The sequence below is a fragment of the Corylus avellana genome, chromosome 1 (assembly GCF_965113065.1).
Source record: "Corylus avellana chromosome 1, dhCorAvel1.hap1.2, whole genome shotgun sequence".
Taxonomy (NCBI): domain Eukaryota; kingdom Viridiplantae; phylum Streptophyta; class Magnoliopsida; order Fagales; family Betulaceae; genus Corylus; species Corylus avellana.
The window spans coordinates 6,434,318-6,449,069 of record NC_142490.1 but is presented as its reverse complement, the minus strand read 5'-3'; the positions used below and the strand labels follow the sequence as shown (position 1 = coordinate 6,449,069).

General features: G+C 34.8%; 2 protein-coding genes across 2 annotated transcripts; both read left to right on the top strand.

The window, feature by feature from the left end:
• The first annotated feature begins 1,723 nt into the window (after nucleotides 1-1,723).
• LOC132172260 (Protein prenylyltransferase superfamily protein) lies at nucleotides 1,724-9,182 on the top strand. The gene is made up of 9 exons (XM_059583733.2): nucleotides 1,724-2,035; nucleotides 3,710-3,774; nucleotides 4,765-4,813; nucleotides 6,372-6,466; nucleotides 6,632-6,717; nucleotides 6,855-6,914; nucleotides 6,986-7,067; nucleotides 8,650-8,763; nucleotides 9,012-9,182. The coding sequence occupies exons 1-9, from the start codon at nucleotides 1,849-1,851 to the stop codon at nucleotides 9,180-9,182; spliced, it is 909 nt and encodes a 302-aa protein (XP_059439716.2). The 5' UTR covers nucleotides 1,724-1,848.
• Nucleotides 9,183-10,957: 1,775 nt separating this feature from the next.
• On the top strand, nucleotides 10,958-14,201 carry LOC132170630 (Ribosomal protein S3Ae). The gene is made up of 7 exons (XM_059581677.2): nucleotides 10,958-11,061; nucleotides 11,258-11,305; nucleotides 11,454-11,559; nucleotides 12,674-12,811; nucleotides 12,930-13,115; nucleotides 13,214-13,414; nucleotides 13,821-14,201. Exons 1-7 carry the CDS (start codon nucleotides 11,051-11,053, stop codon nucleotides 13,914-13,916), a joined length of 786 nt encoding a protein of 261 aa, XP_059437660.1. The 5' UTR covers nucleotides 10,958-11,050; the 3' UTR covers nucleotides 13,917-14,201.
• Nucleotides 14,202-14,752: the final 551 nt, after the last annotated feature.

Genomic DNA, 14,752 nt, shown 5'->3' with positions numbered 1-14,752 from the left:
GGTTTTACCGTTTCACTCCAAAACGCAGCGTTTATCAACATAGGGGTTTTACCGTTTTACATTGCCTTGTCAAAGTCCAAGCAAGCTTCAAGGTTTTTTTTTTATTATTATTTTTAAGTTTTAGATAAAATTAAAAAAAAAAAAAAAAAAAAAAAAATTATATTTTTGGAAAACTTTGTCAAAAATTTTTTTAGAGAAACAGCTATTCCTCAATGTAATAGATTAGTTATTCCCATATGAATAATTATTCATAGGAATATGACCTTATCAAACAAAGTAATGATTATTCTATATAAATAGCCATTATATTTTATGAGTCTATTTCGCAATCCAAACGAGGCCCTAGTGTCGCTGTGTCGGTTAAAAAATAGTTTATATGGACTCAAGCAAGCACTAAGACAATGGTATAAGAATTTTTATTAGTTTATGGTTAAACACTAGTAGGTATAATTTCCTTTGATCATTGTGTGTTTGTTGATAAGTTATATGATGGATAATTTACTATTGTTATATGTAGATGACATGTTGATAATTAGTCATAACACTAGCATAATAGGTAGATTGAAGATGGAGTTGAGTTTAGTAAGTCATTTGCTATAAAAGGACTTGAGATCCACAAAAGAGATTATTGGTATGAATAACGTTTGTGATTGGTGTTCACCTTAACAAAAAGTGGTATCAAATATTTGGTTAATTGTTAGTGTGACATGTACATGTGAATTAAGTGAATGAGTCATCTAATAGTATGATGCAACTCACTACTTCAAATTATTCAATATAAAAGACTATGATGAAAAATATTTTGTATTGTAATTACTTGTACAAGCCTATTGAGTTTAATGGTATCAATCCAAGTGTTAAAACCGATGATGAATGGAAGAAACTGAGTAGGAAAGTGTTCGAACATATTAAGTAGTAGGTTGATCAAAGTGTCATCCATCGTGTAACCAAATAAGTTGATTCTTACAATATTTGGCTGAAGTCTTTATGATAAAAATGTTTGTAAATTTGAAGTATAAAGATGGACCAAGTGTTACGAAATATTTAAGTAATTTTCATAAATTTTTGAATGAGTTATTTATCATAAAACTTATGCTAGATGACAAGGTGCAAGTATTACTTTTATTGAGTTTCTTTATGACCAGTTGGGAAACTCATGTGGTGTCTTTCAATGTAATAATGTTATTTAATAAAAGTTAATTCCTTAACATTATTTTAATATAAAAAAATTCATCCTTATTCTCTTTTTTCGTCTAGCATTTATCTGAAAGAGTATTTAAATGGCTTATTTATTTTTTTCTTAGAATATTTAAATAATATATAAAAATAATATGGAGGAATGTTACTGTTAAATTCATTTAAATAAGGAAGAAAAAGTAATTTGATTTTAAGAAAAATTTAAAAGAAGTTGCTTTTAGTGCTGTACGCTGGAAGTCAATCGAATTAAGGGACACAAATCCAACGGACCAACAGGCTTCGAGAGCTCACACTAATCAAACGGTCTTCAAGAACTGCCTGAGGCCCTGAGCTAAACACAGACTTAACGAACAAAAAAATCCAACGGCCAGAATCATCTCATCAAGGATCACCCGGCCAGTTGGATTAATCTTCCCACATTGGGGCCCACCACCAAAATGGCCAACAATGGAAAAGGCTGTACTTGTGTCTCGAGAGTGTTTCCTGGACCCCCAAAACCAACACGCCCCCCTAGTCAAATCCCGTATAACAGATCCAAAGCCCAAAGCAGAGAGCTCACGAACAAAACACAAAGAGAGACAGAAAAGAGCTTTGCTTTCCGTGTTTGATAAATTGGTTCTTCTCTGCGGCTGTACCTGTGAATTGGTGGCGATGGTGAGCAAGACAGAGGAGACCCAGTTGAGCAATCTGGAGAGCCAGGTGGACAATGGAGGAGGAGGGGCTTGGGAGTACATCTGCCTGGTCAGGAAGCTCAAGGTCCGGCGCTCTGAGAAGGTTCTGAAGCACGGGTTATCGATTCTCAACGACCCCAAAAAGCGATCCAGCCTCGGCCCGGATGGTGAGTTCGAGCTTCTTTGTTGGCCAGTGGAAATGGGTTTGTGTGGATTTGATGATTGGGAATTTGATTTTAATTGGGCATGGACTAGAATTGGGTTGGATAGTGAAATTGTTTTGATTCCGTAATTGGATGTTTAGTTTTGTGTTAATCACTTGTATTCTGTTTATTATGCGGTGTTTTTTTTTTTTTTTTTTTTTTTGTGAAAATTGTTTATTGATAAGAATCTGTCATTAGTGTGATGTTTTTGTTATGGGTTTCACCTGAGTCTCTCTCTCTCTCTCTCTCTCTCTCTCTCTAACTGGTTAGATTTCAAGGAATTGTGTGTAGGTTTCTGTGGAGCATTTTGATTAATTTGGGAGGTGTCTTGTAACAACATAGACTTCAAAGCAATGATATATACTTAGATTACCAATAGGTGGCCATTGATAGAAGCCACAGCGTTTTTTACGAAGCTGCCACTCTTTCTTAAATAGCTTACCGGAGGAAAACTTATGCTGTGCGTAATCCTGTTCAGTGCAAACCCAGTGAGCAAATGCAATTCTGCCAATTATGGATATGTGACAGTATAGCGTGTATAATTAGAATTAACCATATTCACTGGCAACACTCTGGAACTCATGCCAGTTGGTTGACTGTGATAGGACTAAAGAATACAACACATGCCAATGGGTTGGGTGTGAAGCTATAAATATGCACCTGTCATTTTTTAAATGTTCATTGAGGATCTAAACAGGGTGCAACCCTCCCATTTTCTCTGACAATATGTGATGAAAATTTTAACTAATCTTGTCATATGCCTAATCCAAGTATAATTTGCATTCAATTATAATATTGTACTCTTTAAACTTAATTTAGTCATCAGCAACAAGCACTGCCTTAGCTCTCAAAAAAAAAAAGATATCTCTACCATGCTAAAAGACACAAGGGGATAGATTCGTAGTATGCAGAACAGATGGATTAATATTCTAGTCAAGTTCTCAGAAGTAATCATATTCACTTTGAGCAACCCACTAGTTAGCAATGTGCGGATCATTTTTTTCTAGGATATAACGGATGTCTTCTTAAAACTCTTTTTCTTTTTCTTTTTTTCTTTTTCTTTTTTCCTTTCTAATTCTTCCTAGAAGTTTATTCTGATCACTCTGCATCATCTCTAATAAAATGTGAGATATTATTGCCTGAGGTTTTTTCCTTGAAAGTTACATACCAATCTCTCATTATGCATCATCTCTCATAAAATGCAAAATTGAACTATTGGGGCCTGAGGCTTTTGCCTATTTGTGTTGTGTGTAAATTTCTCTTTCATAATGTTACCATGTGTTAGTAGTTTGTGTGAATATAAAGTTGTGTTTTGACGTGTATAAGCAAATAAAAGGTTGAAATCATAAAACATACATAGGCCATAATGCTTCTATGGTGATCCAATTATTTTTGGCACCACCTGGATTTCTTGTCTATGATGTCAAATAGTTGTTACTAAATTTCATAGCCAATGAGGGGCATTTTCATTTGCAGTAATTTGTCAAATTGCGTTTTCTAGTTGTAGACTCTTTTAATTGCAGTTCATAGTTTGGCTCTTGACTCTCCTGGCTATGTAATTGTTAGCTCCCTTTAATCTATGATCCTCCTTTTAGTGGACTGGACTTATGACTAACCAGTATGTATCTTCTGATGTAGAATGGACTCTGTATGACCAAGTAGCAGTTGCAGCCATGGACTGCCAATGTCTTGATGTTGCAAAGGTACAATGTTTTCTTATTTAATTTTGCTTTCACAGATTGTGTTTAAGCCTCCCCGTAAAGTTTTCACCTGATTTTTGAATTAAATCATCTTATGCTCTAGATTGAGAATTCCATATATATGTAATATACTCTTTTCATATAGTGCCGTTGCATGCATAAAATGCAAAGTGATGCTATTTTATGCTTGCATCACTGGTTTGACTGCTTCTCACTGTTAGTTTGGCAAAACCTTGGCCCATAGTTCTTACATAACCTCTGGGGGTCCTTGTGTGTTATAGTTCCTCCTTTTCTTGGAGGAGGCATTATATCCATTTCATACATGTGACCTTGTCTTTTAGTTGAGATAGCCCCTTAATGGTTTAATTAGCATAATCCTTGCCTTCATGTTAGATGTTTAAAGCATATTGTACACAGACCATAGATGCTCAGTGCTATGATGGACTTTTTGGTGTCTCTCTTATGGGTTCCGACGTGTAATTCCTTTTTTTCATTCCTATTGGAGTCCCACCCAAGTGACTTTTTCCTCTTTGTATACACATCTACACAATTAGAAGGTTTTTTTGCTCATCAGACCATGTTGGTGAAGGGGAGCGCATGCTGATCAGGCATAACTAGAGACATTTTTTTTTTGTGGTTTGATATGCTAACTCATCACTCCCTTTAAATTTACCATAACACAGTAATCATTGCAGCGTAATGTTTCATTATGCTTTGGATATAATCTTGCAACTTGCAACTCTGTGAACTACTCATTGAATTAAATCATACTATTTTTGAATGTTATACGTACCTTATTTGGACTAGATGAGTTTTTGCATCGGTAGAATTTTCTTCTGGTCTATTTTGAGTTTAGGTTTTACATTCATGCATTTTTTAATCATTGCTTGAACCATGGATCAACTTATTTACCAATGTGAATTTGCTGAATGGATTGCTGGCTTGAATTCTGGTCTTGAAGTTGATTATATTTTACTTGTGAATCTATTACAGGACTGCATAAAGGTTCTACATAAGAAATTTCCAGAGAGTAAAAGGGTTGGTAAGTTGAAATAACCTGCGGCAAACCAAATCTGTCCTCATGCCTGAACTTGTATTGGAAAAGGTTGTGATATTTAAGCATATGTGTGTTGTTGTTCAGTGGCTTATTATGTATCTTCATGGCTCATCCTTAGTAGCTACGTATCCAGCTCTCACATGCAAAAGGAATCTTCTTTCACGATGTTGAAATGAGTTTACTACCTTTCTGAAACTAGTGGGCTCTTAATTTAAGTCATATTTTAATAGAGGCATGCATAGGCTCACTCACTCACATCTCTATGTGTTTACATATATTCCATCAGCACTTTGATGGAATGAAAGAAATAAGAATGGCTGTCAGTGATTTGAAATTTATGTAAATGCTTAATGCTTAAAGCTTAATTTCTTGTTCTTATATTATGGCATATGCTAATCATAAAATTATAATAAAACAGAAACTGTCCGAAATACTCATGTCAGGCACAAACTCGAACTCGACACTTCTTTGTGATTGTATACGAACTATTAATTATATAATTGCAACAAATATGTTGTAATTTATGAAATAAAATTTTACAAATATTCACTCTTTTACCATCTGGTACTTTACTCCACTGAGTGGAGTGTTGTGGGAGGGTTTATATCATCGTTATAAGCATTCTTCCCAGTAATATATGGTATGAAAGTCTTAAGTGAATTAAACAATCTGAAGTGACAAATTCACAATGGAATTCCATGCTTGAAAACCTAATCAAATATGTGTTAACTCAATCACAAGATAAAGCCTTCTTGAATTTATAATAGTCCCTCTTTACTCTCTCTCTCTCTCTCTCTCTCTCTCTCTCTCATTCCTTGCAGCGGGTTCCTCAACCCACCTCAAAAGAAGGCATAACAATTTATTTATTTATTTTTTATTTTTTTATATTATTTTTATTTTTTTAATTTAGTTAGTTGCACATGTATCTAGTGGTAGTGGGTCTTGAACCTATTCCCCTTCAATTCTATCTTAAGAGGAGAAGAAATACTATTTGAGCTAGAACCCATTTGCATACAAAGAAAGTTTTTGAAGAGTTGATGAAGTTCTGACGTTTGTAGATATGAAGCTACAAGATATTTAGAAGTGTAAAGAGTTCGTTTTAGAACTCTACAAAACTATCCTCTTGTCCTTGTGACTGATGTTCTCCACAAGATGGTGCTGCTTTATCCCAGCATGCTAACTTCTATTAAAAAACAGGGGTTTTATGTTATATCTAGTTTGGACAGGCTGGTTTTAGTAGAAGAAACCTTTGATAGCAATGCATATGAGTTGCTCAAGATTAACATCTGTGCTGGGTTTGGCAATGACTGCTTTAAATATTGTGCATGTGTGCAGAATTGATTTATGTTTGCCTCCGGCTCCTATGTTGCTGTCAGAAGTTTGGGTAGCTTGGAGTAGATATTAATTTCACTAGTTGTTGATATTCAATGTCATTTTTTTTAAAAAAAAAAATTTGGAGATATTCTTTCTTCTGTTGTCGTGCTAGCTCAAATCTCGTACAGTATATTTGATGGTCCGGTATCAATCTTGGTATAAATCACAGGCAGGCTGGAGGCATTGTTGTTTGAAGCAAAGGGATCCTGGGAAGAGGCAGAAAAAGCTTACTCAAGCCTCTTGGAAGATAATCCATTAGATCAAGTAATTTGTGTAACTGATTATTTATGAAACAAAACATTTGTTTTCATAAGAATGGACCGTGTATTATTACTTATTGAAAGAAATCAAAAGAATGGACCGCAATAATAGTAAAAAAAACATGATTAACTATTGAAGTCTTCACTTGCTTTAATTTTTTTTATACAGGCAATACATAAGAGGAGGGTAGCGATGGCGAAAGCGCAAGGAAATATGTCTGGGGCCATTGAATGGCTTAACAAATATCTTGAAATGTGAGATGGATCTGAAAAGCCTCCCTTCCATTCTCTCTCTCTCTCTCTCAAAGTTCTCACTATATGTCCTATGAAAGAAGTTCTCATAATATGTCTGCAAAAGATCCTGCTGATGTTGTCTTTCCTGCATTTAACAGATTTATGGCTGATCATGATGCCTGGAGAGAACTGGCTGAAATATATGCCTCCTTGCAAATGTAAGGAATTAGTGGCTACCAAATTGCCTTCTTTTGGTGTTTCATAATCTATATCTCTGTTTTTATCTTAGGTACAAGCAAGCAGCATTTTGCTATGAGGAGTTAATACTGTCTCAACCAATGGTTCCCCAGTACCACTTAGCCTATGCTGATGTAAGCGGCTTTTTCTTTCTTTCAATTCTTTTTTTCAACGAGTCAGTACTTCCACTTGTTCACTGAATCACTGTTATATTCCCTTTTTGCCCCTTGATTTTCATGGGATATAAATACAGCTAATGTTTTATAGAGAACATTATGGAAAGTAGGGTGCGACTTCATTAACCATCCTCCAGTTTTTAAGGATAAAAAAGTTATTCTGGAAATCAAAAAATCTGAGCTACAGCATATAGTTTAATAGCCACCAAACAGAGAACACATTTAATAGGGAATTGATGATGCAATATATCATGACCCCAAATCCACCAGTGTAGAGAATATATGAATCCACTTTTTACAGGCCATTAAATGATACAGAAAGACATGCTTTATTTATTTGGCTCAGCTTCTTCCTTAGTCATGTTCCTATTGCACTTGCCTGCTTCCCACTAGTCAAAGGCCAGGAACCAGACCGGAAGACAACTTTGGATATCATTACTGGCTTCCAGATTCTGTATGGAATTGTGCCCTCTCAGATGAAATTTTCTAATACCTTCCCAGGTTGTAAATCATCTAATTCATCGATTTAACTGAAAACCTCACTTTACACCACCTGACAGAAAAAAAGTTTTGATGCCAGCCTGAACTGCTTGCTTGCTCATATAATCTTCTTTCTGGATCGCCTTTCTTGCTTCCAAAGTCCCAAATTTGAGTCAAATGGGCATGTGATGATTTGCATCTTGATATTATTAAAAAAGTTTCATGAACTTGCCACTTCCATGAAATGTTCTTTGGTGGATCTATTAATATTGCGAGTTACAAATAAATTAACTTACCCAACAAAAAAAAGAAAAGGAAAGGTACAGTTAAATGAACTGTATTTTAGTTCGGTATAAATGCGACTGTCCATATATCTGCACATTCTGTCTGAATTTGGATGTTCTTGGGTTGGACAGGGTCTGTTGGACTAGGCTGACCAATGTTGAAATATTGCCTCCCTAAGTCTCCAATTCCAAAACTCAAAAAATTTGTAGTTCTCTGATACTTAACAAGTTAGCCTTCATCTTTGTCAGATTTAAAAAGGGGGGAAAAATCAACTTGTTTTTCTATCAAACTGAAGCTACTCACCATGCTTGCATTAAATAAAGGCCTGAAGCTAACAGGACCTTTCTTGCTTTCTTGCCTATAGCATTCTCCTCTGGACTAAGAGAATATTTTTGAAAAATGTTTCTATCAGCACTCAATATCAGAGAACTACCATCATCCTCCATTTCTGTCAGTCTCCAACTTCTGTTGTTCTCTCATTATTTTCTTTCTAGATATGCTAATGCAAAATGATGGTGTCCTGGTCATAGTTATCTTCTTTTGTGAAAAAGATAAATTTAACACTGGCTGGGTATTGTCTTAGTTGTTGCTTTGTATATTGGGTAGGTCTCTCCGTGTACAATTTTAAGCCTTAAGGTTGAGTGTCTAAGCATTTGGGTTGGATACTTTTAACATTTTTGTATGAGGTTGAAAGTAATGTTAATGAATATTACTGCGTTGTTTTTAACAATAATCACTGAACAAACACCTCTTCTTTTGCTTCTGTAAACAACAGGTGCTTTATACACTTGGTGGCCTAGAAAACGTTCAGACTGCAAAAAAATACTATGCCTCCACCATAGAGTTGACTGGAGGCAAAAATACCAGAGCGCTTTTTGGTATCTGCTTGGTGAGCTCTCTCTCTCTCTCTCTCTCTCTCACTTTTCAAATACATACATTCATCTACGCACACACAGACATGTAAATTGTCATTTAATTTTTATCTGAGATATTTTTCTTGGTGGATTGTTGTGATTTTTTTTTTTTTTAATTAATGTCATTAATTGTCAATCCTGGTGCACTTTCTTGTCTCCCATTTGTCCTTGTTTTGCTGTAACTAATTTCTGACTAGATGAACTTTTTCCTCCCACCATCCAGTGTTCTGCTGCCATAGGACAGCTTACTAAAGGGCGGAACAAGGACGACAAGGAAAGCCCAGAGCTACAATCTCTGGCAGCTACAGCCTTGGAGAGAGACTACAAGCAGAGAGCACCTGACAAGCTTTCTCTGCTTACCACTGCCCTAAAAAGCTTGAAAGTTTCATTATAACTCCTCGTCTCCTCCAATTATTGAGATTCTCATTACTATTGCCCATCCATCCAAAACTATAAGGGTGCATCAACAATTTGCTGCCCAGATAGCTTACTTGCTAATATTTTGGACTTCATCATATGAAAAACGAAACTCTTTTGTATTTGTTTGTGCTTTTTCCTCCAGCTTTTGATATGTCAGTGTGATGTAATTTTTAGGATACTCCAGTGGTGAAGTAGGAATATTACTAGGTGACTTTTCCCTTTGCATAAGTTGAGATGTCATTTTCTTTCTACTTTCTTCGCCATCTCACATTTTGTTATTTCCTGTTCTTTGATGTAAGATTTACAAGACCGCACCAAAATTTTGAAGGTGTATGCGAAGATTTTGTGTGAGGGAATCAAAAAATGGCACCCTGCAGTGTTATATGCTTTTTATGTCTTTTCATTTGGGTCTCTGAATTTCTTCCCCTCCCTTATGCAGTCCTCCAAATTCTCTCTTTTTATGCCTTCATTTTTTGTGGGTCCGATGAATGGATGGCAAAAGTTCATGTAAGCTCAGTAAAGTCTTTACCCTATGTTGGATTTCTGCGTATTTCACAACAACGGTGATTTTTACTGTCATATTAGATAGTAAACACTTAAAAGCACATGTAGCATTTTTTTTACCCTATAGCAAACAGAAGCTCTCCGGTCACTCATAAAAGTAGTAATGCTATGTCCCAAGTTTGTATTCATCATTTACTTGGATGTGCCTTCTTCTTGGGTATAAACAATTTCATGGGGCCAGCTGTGGCTGATGTTGAAATGTTCTCTTTTATTTTTTTATTTTTTTTTTGGGTATCAAAGTTGGAATGTTACCTGATTCATATGAATGGACGTTGTGAACGGATTTAAGGTTTATCCAATATGGGTCGATATACAAAATGATTCTACCTTTGAGGAGTTTTTCATCATTAAAAAAAATGATTGGTACTTTAAACGATCATTGAGATCCAAAGAAATCGTAATTGTGCTATTTAATAGATCTCCAAATGCAATGCCCAAGACTTTTAAGATTTGGCCATCCATTAATCAATGCCCAAGACTCCTCTACTACTCTTTTTTTTTTTTTTGGAAGGAGACTCCTCTACTACTTTATAACGGTTTAAAAGAGGGAATTTTTTTAAAAATAAATAAATAAGAAAGGTAAATGGCACCCTGATGGCCTGATGCAATAAAATTTTCAACCAAGGTGAAAATGGTATAATGTAGTTCTAATATTATTAAATCACCAATTATTTTTAAAGTTTAAATTGATTAAAAAAAATTGTGAATTTAATTATTTAATTAATACTTTAGATTCAACTTTCATTTTAAGTGAAAAAATAATGTCAAATCACAAATTAGTTTAAAGCTTAGGCTTAATCAAAATGCTAGAGATTACAAACATACAACTAACAACTATGGTAAATGGTCTATAAGAAAAATATATCGAGGAATATTCTAGATATTTTAACAAATTTTGACACCCAATTGAAGGATGAGAAAATAATAAATAACGGATTTTCAAAAAAGAAAAAGAAAGATAGAAGAAAGTTGTGAGAGTCCCCTTTACTTTATTGGAGTATATTAACACCTAAAAATGTAATTGTTGCTGATCAAAGCACGTCTTATGTATGGTATGGGCCGAATTGGGCTTGACTATGATCGGGCCCAGGTGCGGGCCCACCTTTGGGCTCACGACGCCTGGCGTTTGTTTCAAATAAACCCATAAAACAGTGGCACTTCTGAAGCACAAAACATATATAAGCATATATATATCGATACCTGCATAACCCTAGGGTTTTATTTCACCGACTCACTCTCTGTGTGCCTCGCTCGCAGTCCAAACCTTAACGACCAATAATGGCAGTCGGGTACCTCTCTCTCTTTTCAACTATATATATATTTGTTCTAAAAAAAAAAAAAAACTATATATATATATATATATATATATATTTGTCTGTGTAATTGGCGTTATATATATATATATATATATATATATATATATATATATATATTTGTCTGTGTAATTGGCGTTTCTGAATTATGTGGCTGGTGCTGAAATTGCAGGAAGAATAAGAGGATTTCGAAGGGGAAGAAGGGAGGGAAGAAGAAAGCGTGAGTGGCAGAATTGTGATTCATTTCATGCAAAAGTCTAATTTTGATTTTCTTAAACTGGGATCTGATTGGTTTTATAAAAAAAATGGAACTTTGTATTTGTCTTTGTTTTTTGTTTTTTTTTTAAATGGGATCTGATAATTTACAGAGCTGACCCATTTGCAAAGAAGGATTGGTATGACATTAAGGCGCCATCTCTCTTCGACCAACGCCAGGTCGGCAAAACGCTTGTCACCAGAACTCAGGGCACGAAGGTCCTTCCCTCTCTTCCTACGTACATATATTTGTATATGTTTGTGTATGTATGTATGCATCGATAGGATTTTTATGTGTTTAGGGTGTTGTATGTTTGCCTGCTGGTTTGTTCATGAGACAATGTAGGATATGAGGAGGGCATTTGAAATCATGGGGGTTGCATAATGCTTTGATTTGGTTTGTCGCAAATACATATTTGTTTATTCCTTTGGCGCACAAAAAGGAAAACAAAACAAGAGTTTGTAGTTCAATGAGACATGCAACACATCATTCTCTCAACCATCTTTCAGCCATATCTTTTTGCAAATCTAATGAATCCACGTTGGATTTGTTGGATTTGTGGACTCACGTGGATCTCACAAAAATTCAATGGTAGATTCACCATTCACTATACGGAGATGGTTGATGGAATGATTTTTAGCATTTCTCTAGTTCAATTATACTGTATTTTTGTGCCCAAATTTTGTTTGTTTTAGATTTGATATTTATTTTAGTTTATATTTTGAGATATGGTCTTTTAAGTTTATTTGATATTCTATTTCCTATATGGGTGTATGCATTTTTATTTCCCAAGTGTTTATGCTTGTTGGTAAGCAGCTTAGTTTTATGCTTGTGTATGCACTGCACTTAAAACAGCTTATAAGATTCTGGTTGGTTTATGCACGTGTTTGTAAATTTAAGGTGTACATGGATAAAACGAGTCATCCAATTGATTTAATGGGAAGTAACTAATTTGAATTTGAATTGATATGGAGTTGATGTAGACCAGCTTCTTGTTGCTGACTAGGGAGTTGATATGGCTATGTTTCACAAATTCTTTGTGTGACGTTGATTTCCATAAATTCTAGTTAGCAGTCTTGCATTTTCCAACAATGCTTAGCTGTCAGTGTGTCTTCTTATTATTGGTAACCTGCTCCTATATCTGTGTTGGAGTAAATCATACAAGCAATTACAACCTTAATAGGGTAGCTCATGTTTCTGTAGTTGTGAATTTCCTATTTTATTGCTTTTGGCCATCTAAAGAAAACTTAGCTTTGTTTAGTTGTTGGCAATTGAACAATCATTCTGCCAATATTTGTCACTAAATGTTTTCTGTTGCATGTTATCTAACAGATTGCTTCAGAAGGGCTCAAACATCGGGTGTTTGAGGTTTCTCTGGCTGATCTTCAGAATGATGAACAACATGCTTACAGGAAGATCCGTTTGAGATCTGAGGATGTGCAAGGGAGGAATGTGCTCACGAACTTCTGGGTGGGGTAGCAAATTATTTTGTATTATTTGTTTGTTTTTCAACAGGAGACAATTTTGGTATTCATTTAATATTTTGCATTATTTGCATGATTTATTTTGGTTTTCCTGCTGAACTCAGGGCATGGATTTCACAACGGACAAGCTCAGGTCACTGGTGCGCAAGTGGCAGACATTGATTGAGGCCCATGTGGATGTCAAGACTACTGACAACTATACCTTGAGAATGTTCTGCATTGGATTTACAAAGAGGCGTGTAAACCAGGTCAAGCGGACCTGTTATGCCCAGTCTAGTCAGATTCGTCAGGTTTGTGTTTCAAGTCTTGTTTCTCCCTATAGTCTGGTTTGCTGTGGATGAACAAAAATGATGCTAGGTTTTCTTTTGTGGCTTTTCTCTATTGTCAGATCCGCCGAAAGATGAGGGAGATTATGGTAAACCAGGCTTCTTCATGCGATCTGAAGGATTTGGTTTCGAAGTTCATACCAGAGATGATTGGCAGAGAGATAGAAAAGGCAACAACTGGCATCTACCCCTTGCAAAACGTTTTCATCCGAAAAGTCAAGATCCTTAAAGCTCCTAAATTTGACCTTGGCAAGTTGATGGAGGTATACCAGTCACTATATGGTTCTTCAATTTAGTCTAGTCTATTAACTTGCTAGGTACACATTACTTGAGCTAGAAGATGCATATAGATTGCACAAGACATACTTTCCATCCTGAGGGGTCAATATTTTTTCTCATAGTTGGCCTATCTCGTCTTATAAATCAACTATTAGATTTGTGAACTTATGTAGACCCTACATAAATCAATGGTGAACTCAACAAATCTATTGGTTGATCTATTGAATTTATATAAGGATATAAGTCAAATATGAAGAACTTATTGATCTCTAGCATTTCTCTTCCATTCTGCTAGGCCTTTTCTCACACGAGTACACATTGTGATGCACATAAATTCAATAAATAAGAGCTAGTTCCTGTTTTAATTTTTCTAAACCATATGTTTGTTAGGTTCATGGTGACTACCACGATGATGTTGGTGTGAAGGTGGAGAGGCCAGCTGAAGAAACAGTGGTCGAGGGGGACACTGAAGTTGTGGGAGCATAAAAGCCCTTTTTTTTCTTCTTTTGAATCGCGATATAGTTTTTGGCAAATAGAAAACATTGAGGCAGGCTGCTGCGGCATAGACTAGTTTTCTATAATTTTCAACTTTTTTTTGCCTTCATTTAGGTAGATGTCCAATTTTTATTATATTTTGTGTTTTAATTTTGTTTGATGCTTAATATTATTTTGGTAAACTTGGCGAATGTTGGACTTGGATCCTCTCCATTTCAAATGAAATGGAGAGGAACAAGTTGGTTGTTTTTATGAGGTAATTTTGTCATTTTTGGACTTTTTGTTTTTCATTTAGACAAAAATGTCTTCTTAAAACAATTAAATGAATTCCTTCTATTCAAATGAAATGTAGATGATCTTTCTCCGTGAATGTTTATGTAGTCATCTTTATCATAATATAATTAATATACTTGATGCTTGTTATTGTTAATTGTGCGGTGTATGTTTTCCCTTTCATTTCTTTTTTTGGCTTTCTTGGTTTTTGCCACGTGTTAGCTCTTCTTTAAAAAGAAATCGGGTTATAATTTTTTTTTTGTGTTTATAGTTATCTAATTTAATTTACACAAAACAAAAATCTGTTTTAATCTAAATATTAGTTAAGAAATTATTAGTGTTAATATTTTGCTCATATTCTCTGACAAATTAACCATTAAATTTGTGAATATATATAAATTTTATATATAAGTTAATAGTGAACCTTATAAATATGAAAAAAAATATGGACAAATTATTGAAATCAATTATTTCTCTTTCTAAAATCTCAATATTTTTGGATTTGATTTTTGTAATTCTTTTTTGAGTAATAATACTATTTGTAAGAGTATTTT

Coding starts and splice junctions, on each gene's coding strand:
- LOC132172260 (XM_059583733.2), top strand. CDS start 1,849: ATGGTGAGCAAGACAGAGGAGACCCAGTTGAGCAATCTGGAGAGCCAG. Junction 3,775..4,764: donor AATGTCTTGATGTTGCAAAG/GTACAATGTTTT, acceptor AATCTATTACAG/GACTGCATAAAGGTTCTACA. Junction 6,915..6,985: donor ATATATGCCTCCTTGCAAAT/GTAAGGAATTAG, acceptor TTTTTATCTTAG/GTACAAGCAAGCAGCATTTT.
- LOC132170630 (XM_059581677.2), top strand. Junction 11,306..11,453: donor AAGGGAGGGAAGAAGAAAGC/GTGAGTGGCAGA, acceptor GATAATTTACAG/AGCTGACCCATTTGCAAAGA. Junction 11,560..12,673: donor CCAGAACTCAGGGCACGAAG/GTCCTTCCCTCT, acceptor GTTATCTAACAG/ATTGCTTCAGAAGGGCTCAA.